At 47.7% G+C, this 22,454-nt stretch overlaps 1 protein-coding gene across 1 annotated transcript in view; it reads left to right on the plus strand.

Annotated features, from left to right (window-relative positions):
- PSMA3 (proteasome 20S subunit alpha 3) overlaps positions 1 to 22,454 on the plus strand; it is a 261,063-nt gene that overhangs the window by 174,305 nt on the left and 64,304 nt on the right. Inside the window, exon 7 of the mRNA XM_069638091.1 lies at positions 14,396 to 14,461. Coding sequence (XP_069494192.1) covers positions 14,396 to 14,461 — 66 coding nt within the window. The remainder of the gene's footprint in view (positions 1 to 14,395; positions 14,462 to 22,454) is intronic.

Genomic DNA, 22,454 nt, shown 5'->3' on the forward strand with positions numbered 1-22,454 from the left:
ACTGCCGTCTGTTTATGAGGCCTTGCCAGGAATTTCTAGCGGACCGTTGGGCGCAGAGCCGAGGTCGCTGGTCCGACAGACTGGTCGTCGACGAACAACTAGTACAAGCACTCTGCTGGTGGAGAGTGTCTACTCATCTAACGAAAGGAATGCCTCTACTGGAACCGGAGTTCCAAAAGACGGTGGTGACGGATGCATCGCTGAGCGGATGGGGAGCTCATCTGGATACGTTACAGGTACAAGGCCAGTGGTCGTTGCAGGAGTCCTCCCTGCATATCAACCTGCTAGAACTGAGAGCAGTGCGATGGGCTCTGAAATCTTTTCTTCCTCAACTGAGGGACTCGGTGGTGCGTGTCATGACGGACAACACCACTACAATGTTCTACTTGAGGAAACAAGGAGGACAGGTTCCAGGTCCCTATCGATGGAGGCACAGAAAATCTGGCATTGGGCCCTGCAACACAACATGCAAATCTTGGCGTTCCACCTGCCAGGCGTGAGAAATGTGGAAGCCGATGCCCTCAGCAGAGAAATGAACGAAGTTCACGAATGGGTGCTGAACGACCAACAACTACAACAAGTATTCAAGAAATGGGGACATCCTTCCATAGACTTGTTCGCGACGAAGAACAACAGGAAATGCCATCAGTACGCAAGCAGATGGCCTCAGGAGGGCTCACTGGGGGATGCGTTCTCCTTCCCATGGACGAACAAATTCCTGTACGCATTCCCTCCATTTCCCCTTGTCCAGAGGACGTTGCAATGGATCCTCAGGTACCCATGTCGGGTAATTCTGGTGGCCCCGTAATGGGCCAGACAGGTGTGGTTTTCAGACCTGCTACACTTAGCGGTGGCGGAACCGATGAGATTCCAGAAGACCCCCGACCTTCTGTCTCGACAGGAGGGTGTCGTTTGGCATCACGACCCGGACAGCCTCAAGTTGACGGCCTGGCTCCTGACTTCACCGAATTCGGTCGGCTAACGATTCCGGAGGACTGTCGGCGTATCCTGCAAGCGGCAAGAGCACCTTCCACAAACGCCTCATACGCGTACAAATGGAGAAGTTTCTGTCAGTGGTGTGAGGATCAACCAGGTTTGGCCCCGCAATCGATTAAGCCGGAACAGCTCCTTCCATACTTGCTGTTCTTAGCTCAAAAGGGCCTATCGGTATCGTCAATAAAAGTACACCTGGCCGCCATTTCCAGGTTTACTCGTCAACGGCATTCGGCACCATTGTTCAGCGACCGCCTGATTAAGCACTTCCTTAAAGGCCTCTTTCGGAGTTTCCCTACAGAGAAGAAATTTCCGCCGGAGTGGAGCCTCAATCTGGTCTTAAGGTCTCTTATGAAGCCTCCTTTTGAGCCAATGTCATCATCGTCTCTAAAGTTTTTGTCGTGGAAATTGGCCTTCCTGGTGGCCATCACTTCAGCCCGACGTATTTCAGAAGTTCAGGCTCTAATGGTAGACCCACCATACTTACGATTTTTCAAGAACAAGGTAGTCCTAGCCACTAACCCACAGTTCATACCGAAAGCTCCTTCGGTGTTCCATAAACACTCCTCTATTGTGTTGCCTACGTTTTTTCCGGAGCCATGCTCGGGAGCGGAGCGCACGTTACACACATTGGATGTAAAAAGGGCTCTCAAGTTTTATCTTCATCGTACGCAACCGTTCAGAGAAACGAGACAGCTGTTCGTGGCCTATGGTTTGGGTGCTAGAGGAAAAGCCATTTCAAAGCAAGGACTGTCAAGATGGGTGTCATCTACCATTTCGTACTGCCATTCCAGGGCAGGGAAACCTCTTCTACGACGGCCAAGAGCTCATTCAACTAGAGCAGCGGCATCGTCGACGGCACTGTGGGCCGGAGTCCCTCTGGGGGACATCTGCATGGCGGCTACCTGGGCGGCTACACACACCTTTACCCGCCATTACTGCCTGTCGCAGCAACATGCCGAAGATACCCGGATGGGACAGGCGGTGCTCCGACACCTATTCCAATAAGGTAAGCCCCGGCTGAGGGGTTGCATCCTGTGGAATTTATGACTGTATGTGGTTCGTTTTCCTATGTTAACGATTACTAATGTATACATGATCATAGGGAACGGGCTTTGCGAAGAAAGTATATGGGTTTGCATGCACGCCTCCTCTTTGGGGGTGGTACTGCTATGTAATCTATTCTAAGCATGTGAATCCATGAAAGATCCAATGCTGGAGAAGGGAATAGTTTCTTACCTGTAACTCCATTTCTCCAGCATTGGTATCTTTCATGGATTCACATGCGCCCACCTGCCTCCCCTGAACATGCAAACCGGTTCCCCCACTACTTTGGGGGCCGAAATCTGAGGGAGCGCGGGGGCGGGTCCTGTATTTATATCATGACGTCCTGACGGTGCGGGCACGCATGATACAAAACGAGGTGGATAGGACGCATAAGCGTCAAAAAAGTTTTCCTACGGGAAAGGGTCTATATAATGTACCGGGGATTCCCAGCCTGACGACGGGGAATATTCTAAGCATGTGAATCCATGAAAGATACCAATGCTGGAGAAATGGAGTTACAGGTAAGAAACTATTCCCTTCTAGCAGATTTATTTGAAGAGCACCCCCCAGGCTCTTCAAAGTCTAGCGAACACGCCTCCCACTACCCAGGCGTCCAGCTCGAAGACAACACCTGTGCCCACTCAGTCAAGTTTGTCTACTCAGCCGTCAGGGAAAAGATCACACCCCCCAGTGGTACTGTATAATGAACCAGTCCACAAGACGCCTCTCCTCTGACCTTTACGACCTAGATGCAGGAGATGAATACATAGACAAGGATAACCCTTATTATGAGGACGTCTGGAATCGACGACGGCAATACAGGGGACGATCAGGATGACACTTAGTCGGTAGTCTTTGCAATGGTCTCTCCAGTCCCGCAAGACCCTCCAATACCAGATTCCCTGGTGGCCAACCAGCCCCTATTCAACGACCTACTTCTCAGGGCGGCTGAACATTTTGCGATTGGAACACAGGAAATCCAACAAGATGAGGATTTCACAGAAGACCTCTTGGGGGATAAGAAACCGGCTACTCAGTTTATTCCCTTACTCAAGTCGGTACAGAGAAGGATTCAACCTTCTCTAAAGATGCCTAATCGGACCAGGGCGGTAAACCCCAGAATCAAAACCTTTCCGACCAGCGCCTTCTGACCCTTTGTATATAAGGGGCCAACTTAAACCAGACTCTCCGGTAGTTACCACAACCCGCAAGAGAGTGGGTACCCCCTTGGCCTCCTCCGAAGCTCCACCGAACAAGGAGATTAAAAAACATTATACTATGAGAAGGAAAATGGCGTCTTAGGCAGCATACCAAGCAAGGATTGCTAATAGCTCCACCTTACTAGCAAGCTACGACTGTATTAAGTGGGATGAAGTTACAGCCCTTGCAGAATCAGCGCCAGAACCACTTAAGTCCAAGCTCTCCCTTGTGGCTGCCGAAGGCAGAGCAACAGCAGCCGTCCTGCTAAAGAACAACTTTGATGCAGTGGATAACACTGGACGCGTTCTTGCTGAGGCCACAATCCTGAAACGTCACGCCTGACTTACACTGTGGATTTCAACTAGAGACACGGGCTACCCTACTCAACATGCCTGAGCCTAATGTTTTGTCTGGAAAGGCAGTTTAGTACGCTCTAAAGTCCGCCAAGGAAGAATACAAAACACTTAAATCCCTTGGCCAACTAACAACCGAGCAAGCCAGAGGGGTGGCAATAATGTTCTGCGTTTTCGTGGCCATAACGCGCAAGGAGGCACTGGATACCGTCATAGCTAAAGTTCCTTGTGGAACAATAGCCAACAGGCGTCTCAGTGTTACCCCAGGGGTCAGTGCAGGGGTCGCGGAAAAGGGAGAGGCTCCCCCACCAGAGGTGGAGGAACACCCTCCAAACAATGACACTCCGCTACAGGTCCCCTCCCATGCCTCCCCAGTCGGGGGACGAATATCACATTTCACCCATGCATGTGAGGGGATAACATTAGGCAAATCGGTGTTGTCGATGGCGACGGGAGGTTACTGCATAGAACTCACAGGAGTACCATCAAACCTCCCTCCGCGCCAGAAGAAACAATCACAGGAGGAACAACTCATCCTGGTGGAGGAGGTCAAGGCTCTACTCCTCACAGACGCCATCAAAGTTGTGCTGTACACTGAGGTAAACGAGGCTATTTATTCAACTTACTTCCTTGTTCCAAAGAAAGATCTAACCATGCGCCCGGTACTACACCTGCGCCCTGCAAACAAGTTTGTCAAACCATAAAAATGTTGCATGACAACGCTACAAGAAGTGATCCCTCTGTTAAAACGGGGGATAACATGACAACATTGGACATGAAAGATACTTATTTTCATATTTCAATGTTCCCAGCTTACAGAAGATTCTTGCGATTCAAAGTAGCAGACCAGCACTACCAGTTCAAGGTGCTGCCTTTCGGGATAGCCTCGGCTCCAAGGGTGTTCACCAAGGTACTGGTGGTGGAGGCAGTGCACCTACGCAGGGTGTCAATCCAATTGTACCCTTACCTGGACGACTGGCTGATCACGGGAGAAACCTACCAACTTTGCAAGCTAAACACGCAAAGAACAATGGACCTTCTCTTCCAATTAGGCTTCTCAAAAACGAGAAAGTCAAGTCTGGTACCAAACCGATCGAAACAGTTCCTAGTAGCTGTATTAGATACAAAGCCAGGCTTAGCCTTCCCATCCATGGAAAAAGTACAAAACATGCTTCGGCAAATACCCTAGTATCAAGCCGGTCTCCGGATAAGCGTACGCAAAGCAATGCATCTGCTACGTAGGATGACATTGTGCATTTACATGGTCCCCCACGCACGCCTGCGACCAATGCAGGAATGGTTGGCAAAACAATGGTCTCAGGCAAGTGGTCAGTGGGACGATCAATTGATTGTTTTGCCTACATTGGTTCAGAACGTACCCTGGTGGTCAAGGGAAAATCTACTCCAAGGGAAACCCTTCCACGAACCGGAAGCGCAAGTGGTCGTCCCAACAGAAGCGTCCACTACCTTCACACAGCACACGGCTTGTGGTCACTGACTGCACAGAAACACATCCATCTATTGGAGTTATTGGCAGTTTTTATGGCACTACAAGCCTTCGAAAACCACTTAACAAACCAGTCGGTACAAGTCCTAACAGACAGCACCACTGCAATGTTCTATGTCGACAAGTCGGGAGGTACACGCTCTCCAAAACTGTCCAAACTGGCTCAGAAAATATGGAAGTGGGCACTCAGACGAGGGATGTTCCTGTCCTCCCAACATGGTCCAGGGGTACTGAACACTCTAGCGGACTCTCTCAGCAGAGATCCTCTGCCAGAAGAACATGAGGGGCAACTACACACAGACGTAGTAGATCACATCTTCTCTCTATGGGACTACCCCTCTCTAGACTTGTTCGCTACAAGAGAAAACAAGCAGTGCCCAGACTTCATGTACAGGTTCCCCCAACCAGACTCCAAGAGGAACACCCTATGGATGAGCTGGTCAGGGAGATTTGCTTACGCCCCCTCCAACACCATTAATCAGCAGAATAGTGAACAAGATCCACAGGGATCAGATGACGCTCATCCTAGTTGCTACTATATGGGCGAGACAACAATGCGCAAGCTGGCGATGTGCGATCCCATCAAGCTCCCGTACCAGGTCAGCCTGTTGACTCAACATAGGGGGAAAACGATTCACCCACACCCTCACTCTTACTTCAGGAGCCATGCTGCCAAGTTCAGAGTTCTTCCACAGCAGACACTGTTATTCCCTCAAGTGGAAGAGATTCTACATTTGGTGCCAATCTAAACAGATCAACCCAATAGAATGTACACATCACACATTCTAACATACATGCTCCACTTGTTGGATTCAGGGTTGGTCTTTACTTCTTTAAGAGTCCACCTAGCAGCTTTATCAGTGTACACCACCTCTCAAGGTAAAGTTTCATGGTGGAAAGTGACAGTCATTAAAGCATTCATGGAGGAAGTGAAAAGACTACACCCTCAAATCTCTAATCCCCCACCAGGCTGGGATCTCAATGTAGTGCTAGCAAAACTCATGGGCCCTCCCTTCGAGCCTTTGCATCAAGCTACTTTTAAACACATTACCTATAAAACTGCCTTCTTAGTGGCTATTACTTCCATAAGAGTCGGCAAACTCCAAGCCTTGTCAGTGCAGGACCCTTTCTTTATCATCCATAAAGACAAATTGGTTTTATGTAATCACCCTCGGTTCTCCCCTAAATTTATTTCCAAGTTCCACGTAAACCAATCAATCGAGCTTCCGACCTTCTTTCATAAGCCAACCAGCTCAGCTGAGGTCAAGCTCCACACACTAGATGTGAGGAGGGTGGTTCTCTACTACAGAGATGAAACCAAACCGCTTAGGAAGACTGATCAACTGTTCGTCTCCATGGCTACAGGCAGACAAGGAGAGCGTGTTTCTAATAGAGCCATCTCCAAATGGATAGTCAAATGTATACAATTATGCTATTCATTATCAAACAAGACACTGGCTTCTACACCAAGAGCCCACGCCACACGGGGCACTGGGGCTACTTTAGCTTTTATTGCAAACGTCCCCTTAGACAGCATTTGCAAATCGGCTACATGGAGCTCAGTTTGCACATTCACTCAGCACTGCATTGACACACATTCCAAGACAGATACACAGGTGGGACAAGCGGTTCTAAAACATCTATTTGCCGCTACTCCTCCTCCCAAACCACCACCTTCTCATAATACTGCTTGCTAACCTATGCATAGCATGTGATCTAAGCAGATTACACAAGTATCGGAAGGAATACATTACTCACCGTAATCGTATTTCTGGTGCTTGTATCTGCTTAGATTCACATGCGCTCACCCTTCCTCCCCCGAGAGAAGGTGCATAGATGTTTATATGAGCTTCTACAAATATCTGCTTGGATACAACTGTACTCGCATGACACTCATGCTATCTCATGTCAGAAGAAAAACAATCTGAGGGACCTCGACGCGTGAGGGATCATGGGTACAGCAGACGTCACGCTAGGGATAGTACTACTGGCATGCCCTGTTGACGTCCCTTTTCAAAAACAACTGCAATACTCCCCAGCTTCCACTAGATGTCGGCCTATGCATAGCATGTGAATCCAAGCAGATACAAGCACCAGAAATACGATTACAGTGAGTGATGTATTCCATATGGAGACAATATATGGGGTAAATGGGAGCAGGGGTGTTGCCGCAAAAAACTGCGCCATTTATGTTGGAACATTATCACATGGAACCATTCGGTCTTTCTCCCCTAGTATAACTGAATGTTATCGTGAATGTAGTTGGGGTTTTACTAACCTTGGTCTGCCTTGTGCCGTCCTAAAAAATAAGTGAGTTATTGCTTACCTCAATCTGTGTTCTGCTGATCTGAAAAGTAACTGTAATAGTGTATTGCAAAATTAGGTCTTAATCACCTAGTATAACAAAGGGTTATCCTAAATGTAGTTGTAGGTTCATACTGTTCCATGAATTTGTGTTTTTCTATTCAGAAAAGTATCCTGGTAACAGGGTTGGTTTACTAAGTGATTCCTTAACTGAGTGTGAATCTACGTTAAAATAACAAATCTCAAAACTTGAGTTACAAAAATGCAAAGCCGTCTTGTTCCCATTTTGTAACTCGAGCTTTTGGCATTTTCTTATTTTGTCCCCTGCTCTACATTTAATGTGTGCAGGGGACACCCCTGCAACCGCATCTCGCATAGTTCAGCATTTTTGGCTTCAACATTTTCTACAATGCTGAATGCACAACAAACGCACATTCAGCATTTTCTTTACAGCATTTGGTGCAATACCATTGAGTGTCACTACATGGCTGACCGGGTCTACTATACTTGAAATACTGACTGTATTCAAAAAGTATATGTAACCTGGTTTTACGCCCAAAGAATAGCTGATTGCATTCTGAATGTTATAGGTTTCCCTAACTTTGAACTGCTGACTGCTATTCTTAAGAGAATACTTTGCTTTGTGTCCCTTAAGAATTTAGTTGGTTTTTATAGTTGTACTTATGTATAATGTGATCTTACTTATTTACTCAAGATTCCTCTTGGCATACTTGTATTTAAATAAACCATTTATTTTTACAATACATAGTTTTTCAGTGTTTCATTCGCGCCTTGAAACACTTGCGTATAGGCGCATTATAAATGCCATATCATATGATACCATATCATTGGACCAGATGTATGCTACAGTTTCTTTGTACCAAGCTACAGCCCTCTACTTCCTAAGATGAGCCTGGCTACTCTGTCCATGCTACCAACATTCTCAGGTGGATACAGCCTTATACTGAGAGTGTAGCTTATGTACTGTCTCAGAAGTATTGTTTTACTACGCCCTTGGTTGGACTTCAGAAACGCTGTCCTAACAGCTCTGCCATAGTCGCCAATTTAGAGAGTCTGGTCTACCTTTTAGGTGGGAATCTTATGTACCACCAGCCACCCATTCACATTCTGCAATCTCTGACTCGTCCCACTTCTCACCTCAGCTCTTGAATATTCATTTTCTTCTGGTCACATTCCTGACTCACTTCAACACGTGTTCATCTCTAATCTTCTTATGAAGTCAGACCTAGATCCTGATGCTGTTGAAAATTACTGACCCATCTCTCTTCTCCCGGTTGTTCTGAAACTACTTGAAGCCATTGGCATGCCGCAACTTTCTGCCTTTCTCAAAATCATCATCCTCACCCTTTCCAGGCTGGTTTCTGCCCTGGGATGGGCATTGAGTCCGTTTTGGTCTCTTCTCGACGACATTGCTTTACTTCAGGACCGCCGAGAGACTGGTACTCTTCTTCTCCTTGATCTCTCTGCGGCCTTCGACACTGGACCATCATCGACTCCTCTGTTGTCTTCATGAAGCCGGAATCTCTGGCGTTCCCTTGAAGTGATTCTCATCTTTTCTCTCCAACAGAGTTCAGACTGCGTCTCCCTCTTTTCACCTCCTCTCCTGTTACCCTGTATTGCGGGTAACAGGAGAGGAGGGGTCAGCCCTTTTCCCCCTCTCTAGTTCAACTTGCATATGTCGGTTCTTGCTAAACTCCTCTCCAGTCACAGCATTCACTTTTTTTCCTAAGCCAATGAGACACAAATTCTGTATCGCCTCAATTCCTCTCTACTGATCCTCCATATAGGCTAAAGAACTGTTTTTCCGCTGTCGCTGACTGGATGTCCAAAAACTGGCTCAAGCTTTAACGGTTCTTCTTGGACCTCTGAATACTGACCCTCCTCTCTTGGCCTATGTCCGGATAAAAATCATGTCTTCCGGGTCCAGGTCATCTCAAGTGTCGGCCATTTGCCAAACGGGTTTTGCTAAACTCAAACTATTGAAAAATGTTCTTCTTTTCCTTCCTATTGACTCGCGATCCAAAATTGTTACGGCTTCTATTATGGTGTCTATTGACTATTGTAACGGGATCTATATTGGCCAACCAGAATTTTTACTACACCGCCTGTAGACTCTTCAAAACTCGGCCGCTCGTCTGGTCCTGAATGCCCCCAGATTGGCTTCCTCCCAGGAGCTACTTCTCCAGCTTCACTGGCTTCCTATGAAAAGCTGTATTAAGTTTAAAGCCCTTTGTCTTGTTCACTGTGCTATTCGTGGCAATGGGGCAGAGATTCTGCAATCTAAATTAGCACCCTATAGAACCTGCAGAGCTCTCAGCTCAGCTAATCTTTCACTAATTAGCGTTTTATTTTTTTGGTTTTTTTTTGTTTTTTTTGACTCGTGCCGGAGGAAGATCTTTTTCTATCCTATGCCCGACTCGATGGAATGCTCTCCCAGCTGAGCTGAGCAATATTGCCCAATTTCTTCCGTTCAGTAAATGCCTAAAAACCTTTGTTCTAGCACCCTTGAGCACTTGCGCCTTGATTCCTTTACCGGTCATGTTCGTGTTTTATTCATTTTCTATACAATACCCTTAGGATAGGTGGTTGGAGATCTCTCACCAGCGGGTGGCAGACAACTCTCTGAAACAGTCAAGCTGTGTTGGAGCTTTTCAGAGTATACTCCCCTCACCCCTTATTTCTTGGGAATGTTCCTCTGTAGTTGACATTTAGAGAAACCTTTCTTATGTAATGTGAGCTGCCCACCTAGTGACTCTCATTTGCATTGCTCTATTCAGCACATTAGAGGGAGACATTTGTTAAATAACATGTTTTGAATAAGATTTAATGTTGTTTTTGTCGATTCAGTGGTAATATGTACACTTTCATCGTTGTTTTAATCGTAATTAATTATAGCTGCAAACTTCGAAAAGCCTCACACTAAACTTCATATACATTGTCGATAGGATGGTCGTCCTAATCGGTTTCAAGTTTTGCTTTACCCTTCTGCTTCGCAGAACTCCTTTTTTTGTGGCACTAGCGGGGACCTTTACTGGCGATTTAAGACCCTGCAGGGCCGTGTCCAAAAGGCATGCAGGCTGTTTCCATGAGCTGCTCGCCCTCCTCAGCTCCTTGTAAAACTCACTGCTGCCAGCTATGTGTGTTTTAGCAGACTGCACATTGCAGCAGATATATACGTTTCAAGGCTTTGTTTAGAAAAGCCACCTGTATGTGTCATGATCAGTAGAATGCAACCCATGTTTCCCATCCCTCCTACAAATCTTACCATAACCCCTACGCTTGAAAGGGGATTATAATATGACAGTAACATAAACCAATAACCTGGAAAGAGGTGTGTGCCACATATGGTTAGGTCTTCCCAAAACAACATTTTTGGTGCTGATGGTCGTGATGACCAGGGTGTGCATCAGCCCCCAAGAACTGCAAAATGATTGGGGAGGGGGGATATCTGCAACTTACCTTGTTCTGAAGGAGCTGAAAGCAGAACTTATTCATTGAAACAAAAAGCTCAGCACCTGCTCCAGGGTGAAGTACTACTGGGCTCTGACACTCCACACCTCAAACATACCACCAGATGGAATTACCCGGTGCTCTTCCCTCGGCTCTTGTGGACACAGCTGTGCCTGCATGGTCAGCAAAGGACCTTCAGTCTGTAGTATTTGCAATTTATGAATGCACAAGGTAGCAGCTTGTGTTTGTGCGGCTGGGGGTACCTTTTGTTTATCACTTTGGCTATGCAGTCTACAGTACCCGCTTCCAAAGTAGCTGCACCCTACCCCAGCATCTGATTTATCTTTCTTCACTCCAGCGATGTCGTGGAAAACCTGCACTGACCATCTTGGCTAGGGGTCCCTTGTTAATATCCTGCGCCTCCTTGTTGGACCGTGACTTTGAGCTTTTCTCCTGGTCTATCACATTCAGTAATATTGGCCGGTAGAAAATAACTGAGTGCACAATAAAAACAGGGACATGTGCTCACACTGTCAATGCAGGACCTTTCCTCTTTACAGTAACCCCAGCAATTTACTATTGACGTCATAGACTTAAAAATAATTGGGTTTTCCTAAATTCTAAAAACCCCATAACACTAATTTAAGGATAATAGGGAGAGTTCTCAGAAATATGCTAATTCCATCCACCTTGGAGACCCCCAGCAACTTTGCTGGATTTTGAGGACTTGATTTTTTTAACCTGGAGTGTGTGTGACCCTTTTTCCTACTCTCTCATGTATTTTTTTGTGATTTTTAACACTTTCTTTTGAGTGTGGAGTCTGACAAACTCCATAGGCGGCATCCTTTACATTGTCGCACAGCACCTTCAGTGCAGTGGCACAGGGAAGTCTTTCAGATTTCCCAAAGGTTTAAATACCTTCTCTGGGATAAACTACTGTTTCCCAGAGCAGTAAAGTGAAATTGACTTAACTTACCATTGCAACTTACTAGACCCAGCACACCCTTTCTTACAATAGTGCTGGAGGGGTTACCAAGTATCCCCTAGTTTCTCATGTATCATTTTTTTACCCTTTCCTCACTTAATGGCTTGTGGCAGTGGAGTTGTTTGAACTACCATGGTGTGCCTTTCCCGCGGGCTGCATTCGCAGCTACCATAAAGCACTTACAGGGGCCATCTTTGTCAAAATGGCGCCTGGACTACTTTTTTCGCCATTTCTTTGTGGAAAGGTCCTTCTTGAGATTTACTCTGAGCACCAAACCAGGCTTGGCCTCTTTGTTCTTTTTGCCTTTGGCAGGATTCACAAGTGAAACCCACCTCTGGCTCCCGAGTGTCTGGGGTAGGCAGGGCAGGAAGTGAGGAAGGTGCCCGAAACTCCCTGTGCTTAGTCTCCTAGGAGACCCAAATGGACTCTGGTGATTGTCCGGCTAACTGTCCGGCAAGGACAGCCACCCTGCTGGGTGACTGACAGCTAGGCTGGAATGAATGGGAGAGAACTGAATAAAAGGCAAGTCTTTTGGCTTGGAAGGCAGAGTCGACCACTGGACGAAGGAACCGAAGAAGGACTTGTAGAGGACGCCTGCTGCACCTTCTGGACCGTTGGTTTGCCCGGTGAAGCCCTGTGCAGTGCTGAAACGCCAAGTTCGCATCGACGGAGAAGCACCTGCACGGACGACTTCTCCCCTTGAGTTGGTGGGAACAATCAACTCCAAAGTAAGCCACTTGGACATCCATCTTGGAGCTGGTTGAATTTCCGCAGAGTTGCTGCTGGAAACTGTATAGCCAGGGAGAGGAACACCAGATTGTGTGTGTTGCTTTTAAGCTGACCTACAGCTTTTGGAAGATTCTCCGACTCCCTGGAAGCAGGACTGACCGAGCCTGAGCCCCCTCAACAGAGTGCAGGACCCCCGAAGCAAGGAAAGTCCATCTCGACAGCCAGGAACCGCGGTGTTGCTATTTGTGGTAGACACAAGGAGCTGGAACGCCGAACAGCCACTGAAAGTGAAGTTTGCTGGTTGCACGTTTTGACCGACCCAGTGCATTGCAGGAGTCCCCCATAGTCCTCCCTCTTGTCCCACGACTGAGGCCCAGGAACAGGAGATCTGCATAACTGCACAGGAACAGAGGTCATCAACTGCATCTTTTTCTTAATTTCTAAGGCACTGTAAAAAAAAGTCTTGAGAACTTACCTCTCACTGTAGAGTGTTTGTAACATCTACAATTCACGTCTTATGAGTTTGTGGCCCTACATTTGATTCTTCTTTTCATCAAAGACTCCTAAGTACTTGTGCAAAGACTTTTCCATTTACTTACCAGAAGTGCTTCATCCTATACAAGACCTTTGCTCTTTCACTTTGGGTAAGCCAATTGAATTACTTTTCTAGGAAAATATAGAAGTACTTTCCTGCTTAAGAATATTTGGGGTCTCTTGTTCAAATAACCTTTGCCTTTTACGAACTTTTAAGAGTATTCTAAATGCCAAAAGTAAGATATTAATGTCCCCAGCACCCTAGTTATTGAAGTCACCTGTGGGTGTAGGTTATGTCTGTGGGCCATCCCAAAAGGGTCTTTACTGATTTAGAAACTACGAGTGTACAGTATTGAAGTATATTTGTGTTACTATTCTATTGCTCCCTTATAAAGAAGGCTTTATAACTGACTGATAAATTAATGTTTGTTTATGCAAGAAACCTTGAGTGTAAGAGTTTTTTTGAATACCTGTAACTGTAGATCTCTGTGTAACTCTACTACAGCTCACATGTTCCCCTCTTGAGATAAGCCTGGCTGCTCAACACGCTCCCAAAACTGTGTAGTACAAGCTTATACCAAAGGTTGCCTAAACCTGTAGTCCTAGTTTTTTGTATTGTTCCCAAAGGGTACTGCATTCCAACTTTGCCTAACAAAGGACTAAAGACTGAGCCTTTGATCTATTCCAGTGACTTCATCGGAGGTTGCCAGCTAAGAGACGAGTCCTAAACAGATACTCCTCTGTGACACTGTATTTTCAACTTTGGTTAAGCCTATCTAAAAAGGGTTCCATGTTAATTTGCTGAAATTACTTTGTGGTCATTTACTTCGAAGTGGTAACATTTTACATTTTCACCCCCATTCCCCTCTTCCCCTTAACTCCCACCCAAAAACCATCCCCACCCTCTTTTTACCCATAACCCTCAACTACATATATATATAATTTGAAGTAATTACTTCAAATTAAATTAATTCAAAGTCCTTCTTTTTTATTGTTGAAACAAGAGTAGGAAAATCCTTCTAGTAGGTGCACCAAGAGCGAGCAAGCGTAGTTTGGATTTGGAGCAGAGTAAAGTTAGTGCTGGGGTGGGGGTGTGAGGGGGGGGGATTGGGGCGGGGCAGGTGCTCTTTTGATAGTGGTATCACTGATCCTTTTGTAATGTAACTTTGATTAGAAGCATGCAGGTGACATGTTAACTTTTAGGAGTCTTCTATTGCAACAGGATTATAGATGAGCATTGATGAAATGTTTGTGCCTTTCTCTACCTTCTAGGGCTATTGGGGTTGCTCGGTTGGCAAAGCACGGCAAGCAGCAAAAACAGAGATTGAAAAACTCCAGGTAAATCGGGTTCACTCGCAGCAAAGGTTGTTTTTTGGCTTCTGGCCATAAGCCCATTTGTTTAATGAATCCTTTCTATTTCGCTTTCATGCTCTTTTTCAAAATTGGAGCACATTTGGTGACATGCTCGTTTTGCAAATATACACAGCATCCTGAAGAACGCCAAGAGGGAAATGTAAGGGAGGAGTCAAGCGTCCAGTCTGGAATGTACATACTTAAGACACTTGGACAATGGGGGTATCTCGTATGGTGAGCTTTAACAAGGCATACAATAAGCAGTGTCGCATAGCAATTTGCTATGCAATTCGTTAGGGTTGCTAATCAAATGGGCACTTGTGTAGCAAAGTCAGCCATTTAAGTTGCCATCTCCTATAAACACAGCTTGCCTTGCATTCCTCTCTCCTCCTCAGTGCTCTCTTCAATCTGTTTTCTCTTTCTCTGTTCACAAGTGCTAATGGAGATAAAGTGCTGCAATCATCTCCTCCACTAATGCCAAAGGCATGTGTGGAAATGCTAGGCAAGAATTTCTCTTTTTCAAATAATTGCAAACCAGAAATAATCGGGATGATACTTTTGCTAAGCTTTCAATATCCTGTCTGACAAAGACCACTATGTGTCAACTTTATATTTTTTTAAAAGACAATTCTGCAATTCCACTCCTAAAATGTAAGTTACATAATGCCTAATTACAATATTGATACTGTAAAACACTGCATCATCTCCAGTAAAGTTTAGGTTGGTGTTGTAAATTTCAACTACATTTTGTTGGGAAAGATGCATCATATTGACAAGTGAACACTTTTGAAAATGTACATGATCACATCATCAAATGCTTTTGATGGCAAACCTAGTTCTGTAAACTGCAGTTTGAATACATCTTGCAACTGGTGCGCGAACCCATACTCCTTGACATTCTATCTAATCACCCTGTTACTTTATACCAGTTACCCTGAAAGTGAGATGACCACAAACCACACTATTTCACCTAGTTTGCTCAGTTCTGACTGCTATTCAATCCACTCTGTCTTTCTTGCCTCTTACATAATGAATACACTATGCAAACTAGATGCTTATGCAAAAAAGTAACCAATAGTTCCATCCAGTCTGTAGATCTACTGCAATACCAAACGCTGTAGTTGGCCTCCTGAGCTCGCTTTGCTTTATGATTATGATGATTATATATTGCAATTTGCAGAGACAGCTGGCCAAACTGTTTTTAGAGCCTTTTTATCTTATGTATTTGTGGCCATTCATGCAGCTAACCTTCTACATTTTACAGACTCCTATAAGGCTTGCAAAGTCTTTTCACCCACTCGCATAATCAAGTTGATTTTATGAAGGACGAGTAGCATTTGCAAGAGATGTTTTAAACTTTTAACATTTATTTTGTTTGCAGTAAATATCAAATAACATTTCAAAGGTTTCACTGTGCATGGCAGCCTCTGAGTGGCAGCAGTGTTCCGAACATAAAGTGGGTTTGTAGTGACATGCACTCTTTTACAGAAATCGGATTTCAAATGCATTGTCCTCTTTTGCTTTGGGTAGAGTGCATTTCTCTGAGGTTGAATAGGTAAACTAAGTACTCCTACGTCCCGTCCCCTTTCCTCCATACTTATGGGGGACATCAATCCGTCCTGTGGGACGGGACCGGAGCGCTTTGTAAAAGCATCCAAAATTAAAAAAGAAAAAATTTACTTTTGTCCTTCCTCTTTCTACGTGGGGCCCGGTACGCGGCTGTACTCCCGCCCATCTCGGCTCCACCCCGCGCATTGTCCATCAGTCCTTTTCTCTGCTCGATTAGGACTGGACGCACTTGCATCCTCGGAAGATCTTCTTCCTTTTTCCTCCTCTCGGGCTCTCGCTAGCGATCGTTTACTAGTCTGTCTGTCGTTCAAACTAGACTTTCCAGATTGTTCGTGTCACCGACGCTTCGCGAGGGCGGACCCCCATCCTCTTTGCTTAGAGTGTTTGGGTCCGGATCACCGTTGGGACTCCTGTTTTTATTGTGACTCCCTTTCGGTCCGGGCACTTCAACGTCGGTTGGAGCAGTGGGAGGAGGTGTTTTGACGTACTCCTCCTTCGCATTTTCAGGAGTTTATCGACGAAAAGAAGAAACGCCCGGTGAGTTCTTTACTTTTCAGAGCACCCCGGCTGTCGGATACCTTTCCGGGCTCGTCCCGTGCCGGGAGGAGTGTTGATCGCTCTGTCACCGGTGATTGCCCAGAGGTGCCTTCTGGGCCTAATAATTGTACTGGAGTTTTCTCCGAGGGTCTCTATAAGGGGCCTGTGGATACTGGAGCTCGCTCTGATGCCTCGTTATCGGCTTCCCTCGAAAGTACCGGGCTGTGCCACGAGGCCTCGGCTGGGCTTGGTGTTACCGAATGGATGTTCGAGGCCCGTGCTAGTAAGGCTGTTACCGGACCTGGGTCCGAGGTCCCTCGTGCAGAGGCTAAACAGACCAACATTTCTGAGAGCCCTGCCAAGGCCTTATCGGTGAACGTACTTCCTCACCGTTCCCGCTCTTGTGGCGACGCCAGAATGTTGAGGGGGCAGGGAGTGAAAGTTCTTCCCTTACCGGCAGTGCCGAGGTCCTTCCTGGGAAGGCTAGTTCGGCTATTGGTATGTCGCAGAAACATTCCAGGCCTCATAGTACCGTCTCGGCCGAGGTTCCTTATGTAAAGGCTAAGATTAAGACCCCTGATCCACCGACGGGGACACCTGCCTCACTTCCACACGTGCCGCAGTTCCCCTCAGGTGATGGCAAAATGGCTGCCATTCCCGCCACGACCACGGCGGCCATTTTGGGCGCTCACCCTACAACCACGCCTTCGGCCTCTGGTGTAGGAGTTGGTTCCGCGGGTGAACACAAAGTTCCTTGCACGCATCCGTTTCGTCCAGTTTATGATTGGAACGGCCGGATGCCTCTCCAGCACAATGTCTCGCTGCCTGTTGGTTCGGCACCTTTGATTTTTGTGGACACTTCGGGGGATGGGCTTATGTGGCAACCGTCCCCCCTGTGTCCCTGGAATTATCCTCCTCATTAGAGGCCTTCTCCGGCGGCTCCAAAACCGTCTCCGGAGCACGCCTTTTTCGGCAATTTCAGACGCTCATGCGTACCGACCCCATGAGAAAGTATTTCAAGGGTCTTTTTCAGAAGATTTGCCAGCCCGCGCCTCTGGCTCCACCAGTGGTTCCGCCAGCGCCGCCCTTGCCTACGGTGCCTCCACCGACGCTTCCGCCCTTGCCCCCATTGTCCCCCGTGGACCAGACTGTGCCTGACACGGTTCAGCAGGATCCTGACCTGTCGGATGATGCGCAGGGCGAGCAGGAGAGCAAAGACCAGCCCCGCTCTATTAGAGCTTTTCACGACCAGGTACTGGACATGTGCTTATTGGATGTCCCAGTGCCCAAGGCACCCACTCCGCAGGAGGGTGCGCTTTCGGCGGTGTTCACCTTGTCTCCTTCGGAGCGTACCGGCCTGTTCTTGCAGAAGGACGTTCTGGCCGAGGTCTGCAGGGTCTGGGAAAAGCCACACTCTGGACTTTTCATCAATAAGAAAATTGACACGCGTTACAGGCTGACGGAAAGAGGACAAACTCCTGGACTCCCTTGGGAGGAAAATTTCGCTAACTTGGCCTTACAGCTCCGGCAGGCCAACGCGGAACTGGTGTTAGCAGGGGAAAACATGAAGATGTGGAAAGTTCTGTCAGAGTTTGAGGAGTTCATTCCGGTCGATAAACTGGAAGACTTTAGGGCAGGTTTATCTGACGCCAGAGTCTTGGCTCAGGATCTGCTTCAGGCCACGGCTCATCACGTCGACATGTCGGCTCGTGGCATTATGCTGGGTGTTGACACCTCTCGACAGGCGTGGTTGCTTGCCACCAAGTTCTCGAGGGAAGTACAGGTCAAGGTGTTGGACCTGCCGTTTGACGGTAAAGAGCTTTTTCATTCCACAACGGACGTGGAGCTCACCAAAACAAAGGACAGCACCCAGACAGCTAAATCCTTGTCTGTCCTGATTAAAACTCCTTTCAGGACCCAGAGACCGCTGTCAGCCCTCCTCTGATTTTAGGGGCTTCCCAGACCGGAAATCCCACAGAGTGGGTACTCCTTCGGGTAATAACCGCCGGAGGCAGCAACGGACTCAGTTTTTTCTCCCGCTCCTCAGCCTCCGCTTCAGGTTCAGGTGGTAACGCCACTGGCAAGCCTGCAAAATGAGGGTTTTCCTCGCTCGCACGAGACTCCGGTGGGAGGACGCATTGCGTCTTATTGGGAAGCGTGGCAACCCATCACTGAGGACAGGTGGGTCTTGTCAGTCGCTCGGGCGGGCTTCCGCTTACCCCTACCCCATCCTTCAACCCTCCTTTCCAGCAGTCTGGATCGCCATCCCTAAAAGCTGAGGTGCAGAAGCTGCAGGACCTCAGAGCTGTGGAACCCGTTCCTCTTTGGGAGCAAGGGGAGGGTTTATACTCCCGGCTGTTTACAGTGCCCAAACCCAACCAGGCTGGCCTGCACACCATCCTAGACCTTTGCCAATTGAATCTTTTCCTACCCCAAGAGAAAATCAAGATGATCACGCCTGGCCAGATACGGTCTTCCCTGCAGATGGGCGATTGGCTCAACGTGGTGGATCTTCAGGATGCCTACATGCATATCCTGATCTGGGGTCCACAAGGAAATATCTGTTTCTCTGTGGGAGAGGAGCAATTCCAGTTTCAAGTGCTTCCTTTTGGCCCAAGTTCGGCACCACATGTCTTTACGAAGATGATGTTGGTGATGGCGGCCTATCTTCGTCTGCAGGGTATCCATGTATATTCGTATTTAGACAACTGGCTCTTGCGCAGCTCTTGTCCGCTGAACGCAGCTCTTGTCCGCTGAAAGCTGCTGCAATCTTCAGTCTCTCCTCCAGCTCCTGTTCCACCTCGGGCTGTCGGTGAACTGGCGGAAATCTTCCATGACGGTCTCTCAGGACTTGATCTTACTGGGTTTTCGCTGGAACACGATCGACTGCACAGTGTACCTGACTGGGGACAGAATGGCGGATCTGTTGGCCACGTGTCAGATGTTTGCGCAGTCGGAGAGCATGTTGGCCTGGTGGTTCCACAGGCTTCTGGGCCTCATGGCCTCGTGCGTTTTGGCACTTCCTCTGGCGCGCCTCTAGATGAGGCGGACTCGGATGGCTCTTCGGAGTTCTTGGCTTCAGGCTGTGGATCCGGACTCCAAGTTGATAACGATTTCTGCTTCCATGAGAGCGGACCTGGACTGGTGGTCGTCTCTCAGCAACCTGTCGGTGGGGGCGGAGTTTCAGGACCCAGCTCCAACGGTAATGGTCACGACGGACTCCTCCCTTCTAGGGTGTGGTGCGACGTTGGATCTTCTTCAGGGTCTCGGATCTTTGGTCGCCTCAGGACAAGCGCCTCCACATAAATCTGGAGCTCCTGGCGATCTTCCTAGCCCTCAAGGCGTTCAGACCGATCATAGCCAACAAGGTGGTCCGGATTTGCACGGACAATGCAGTGTCGATGTTTTACATCAACAAGCAAGGGGGAACCAAGTCTCCCCCGCTCGTGGAACTATCCATCCAGATTTGGGAGTGGGCGGTTCAGCATGGTGTTTGGCTACTTGAAGTACACATTCTGAGCCAGCTGAATGTCGAGGCAGATGCCCTCAGTCGGCGGACGATAGTCCGCTACGAGTGGGAATTGAAGCCGGAGGTCCTCTCATGGATTTTCCTGCGCTGGGGAACTCCGGAGGTGGACCTCTTCGCTATGGCGGCAAACAAGAAGCTTCCTCTGTATGCTTCCAGAAACTGACTTGGAGCCTCCTCTCTGGGGGATGCTCTTGAAATTCCATGGCACAACATGAGGGCTTATGCCTTCCCGCCTCTGCCTCTAGTTCATCGGGCGATTTGCAAATTGAAGAACTCTGTGAACTGTTCTCTTCTGCTCATTGCCCCGTGGTGGCCGGCCAGGTTTTGGTTCTCAGAACTTCAACACCTAACAGGTCAGTGACCCCTATCTTATTCACCAGGGGGAACAACTGTGGCACCCCTCCCCACAATCACTCAACTTGGCGGCGTGGTGCCTGAGTTCAATCTTGGCCTGTCTGCGGATAACATGCGCATTTATCCAGGCAGCCAGAAAACCTTCGACTAGGTCCCAGTACAAAAGCAAATGGCTTAGGTTCTGTCATTGGTGTTTAGACAAGCAGATGGACCCGAGGCGGGCTACAATTGACAAAGTACTGTCCTTTGTATCCTACCTAGCAGAGTCAGGAGTTCATGTTTTATCATGTAGAACTTACCTTTTTGCGGTTTCCGCCTATTTATCTATGGACCAATGTTCTTAGTCTCTGGCTAACCCAGTGGCTAAGAGATATTTTGCAGGCTTGATGCGCCCCTTTCCTCTGATTTGCAGTCCGCACCAGACGTGGGACCTAAATGTGGTCCTGACGGCGTTGTGCCATAAGCCTTTTGAACCAATGGCCACGGTAGACCTCAAGCACCTCTCATGGAAGGTGTCCTTTGTGGTGGCCATCACTTCGGCAAAGGCGTGTGAGCGAAATCCAAGCTTTGTCGGTGGAACATCCCTCCTTGGCTTTTCACAAAGATGAGGTAGTCCTAAGGACAAACCCTGCTTTCTTGCCGAAGGTGGTTTCTGAGTTTCATCTAAACCAGTCTATTACCTTGCCGGTCTTTTTTCCAAAGCCCGCTTCAGAGGCGGATGGGGTTCTACACTGTCTGGATGTTAGAAGGGCTCTTAAATTCTATCTTGACAGGACTTCTGAGCTTAGGAGCTCTTCTCAACTGTTTGTCACTTTTGGTAATCTGCAAGGAAAGCAGGCCTCTAAGGCGACCATCTCCCGGTGGATTGCGGCCTGCATTACGGAGTCTTACACCGTTCAAGGGCTGAAGCCCCCTAAAGGTATTCATGCACATCTGGTGTGGCGCAAGGCAGTTGCCTTTCAGAAATATGTCCCCTGGGAGACCATCGCATGACATACTTGGGCCTCCCCGTCAGCTTTTTGTAAACATTGTCTAGACCTGAGTTCAAGAGCTGATGCCCAGTTTGGTCAGGCTGTGCTGAAGAACCTGTTCCAGTAAGGGGTTTTTCCATACACCCATTGTTCCTGTAAGGAGTGCTTGGGAATCTCCATAAGTATGGAGGAAAGGGGACGGGACGTAGGAGCATAACCAGGTTACTCACCGTAGTGACCACCTTACTCCTAGTCCATAGTCCCCTTTCCTCCATATGCCCGCATGCCGTCCCCTCTAATAAGGTTCCTCTGTTATTGATAAAGGGTCTCTGACCCGGTGATAGAAAAGGACTGATGGGCGATGCGCGGGACAGAGCCGAGATGGGCCGGGTGCTGGGCCCCGCGTAGAAAGAGAGGAAGGACAAAAGAACATTTTTTTTTTCTTTTTGAATTTTGGATGCTTTTACAAAGCGCTCCGGTCCCATCCCACAGGACGGAGAGATGTCCCCTTAAGTATGGAGGAAAGGGGAATATGGACTAGGAGTAAGGTATGATATGATAGTTTATTTATATAGCGCCTATACACAATGTGTTTCAAAGCGCTTCAAGGCAAGGGCGGGAACAAGGGAAAATACAACCACTTTCTTACAGGCCATGAACAGTAAGGATGTGAAATTAACTATCGTACTCGGCCTGACGACATTTCAGATAGTGCAAGAGCTAAGACATAGATGAGGGAGGGAGGGAGGGGGAGAGTGGGAAGGAAATGGAAAGAGACAGGCGACTACCGTACTAGGCCTGACGACATTGGTGGTAGAGTCGGAGAAAAACAAAAGGTGAGGGAGAGGGGTGCAGAAAGGGAGGGGAGGAAAAAACAAGCGACTATCATACTTGGCCTGATGACATTTCAGATAGTGCTGGAGGCGTGGTGGGGAGGAAAAAAACAGTAATGGGAGGGTGGAGGAAACAGACTAGGTTGCTATCATATTAGGTCCAGGGACATTTCTGATAGAGTAAG

Source organism: Ambystoma mexicanum, chromosome 14 (genome assembly GCF_040938575.1).
Source record: "Ambystoma mexicanum isolate Mex_15411 chromosome 14, UKY_AmexF1_1, whole genome shotgun sequence".
NCBI classification, from domain to species: Eukaryota; Metazoa; Chordata; class Amphibia; order Caudata; family Ambystomatidae; genus Ambystoma; species Ambystoma mexicanum.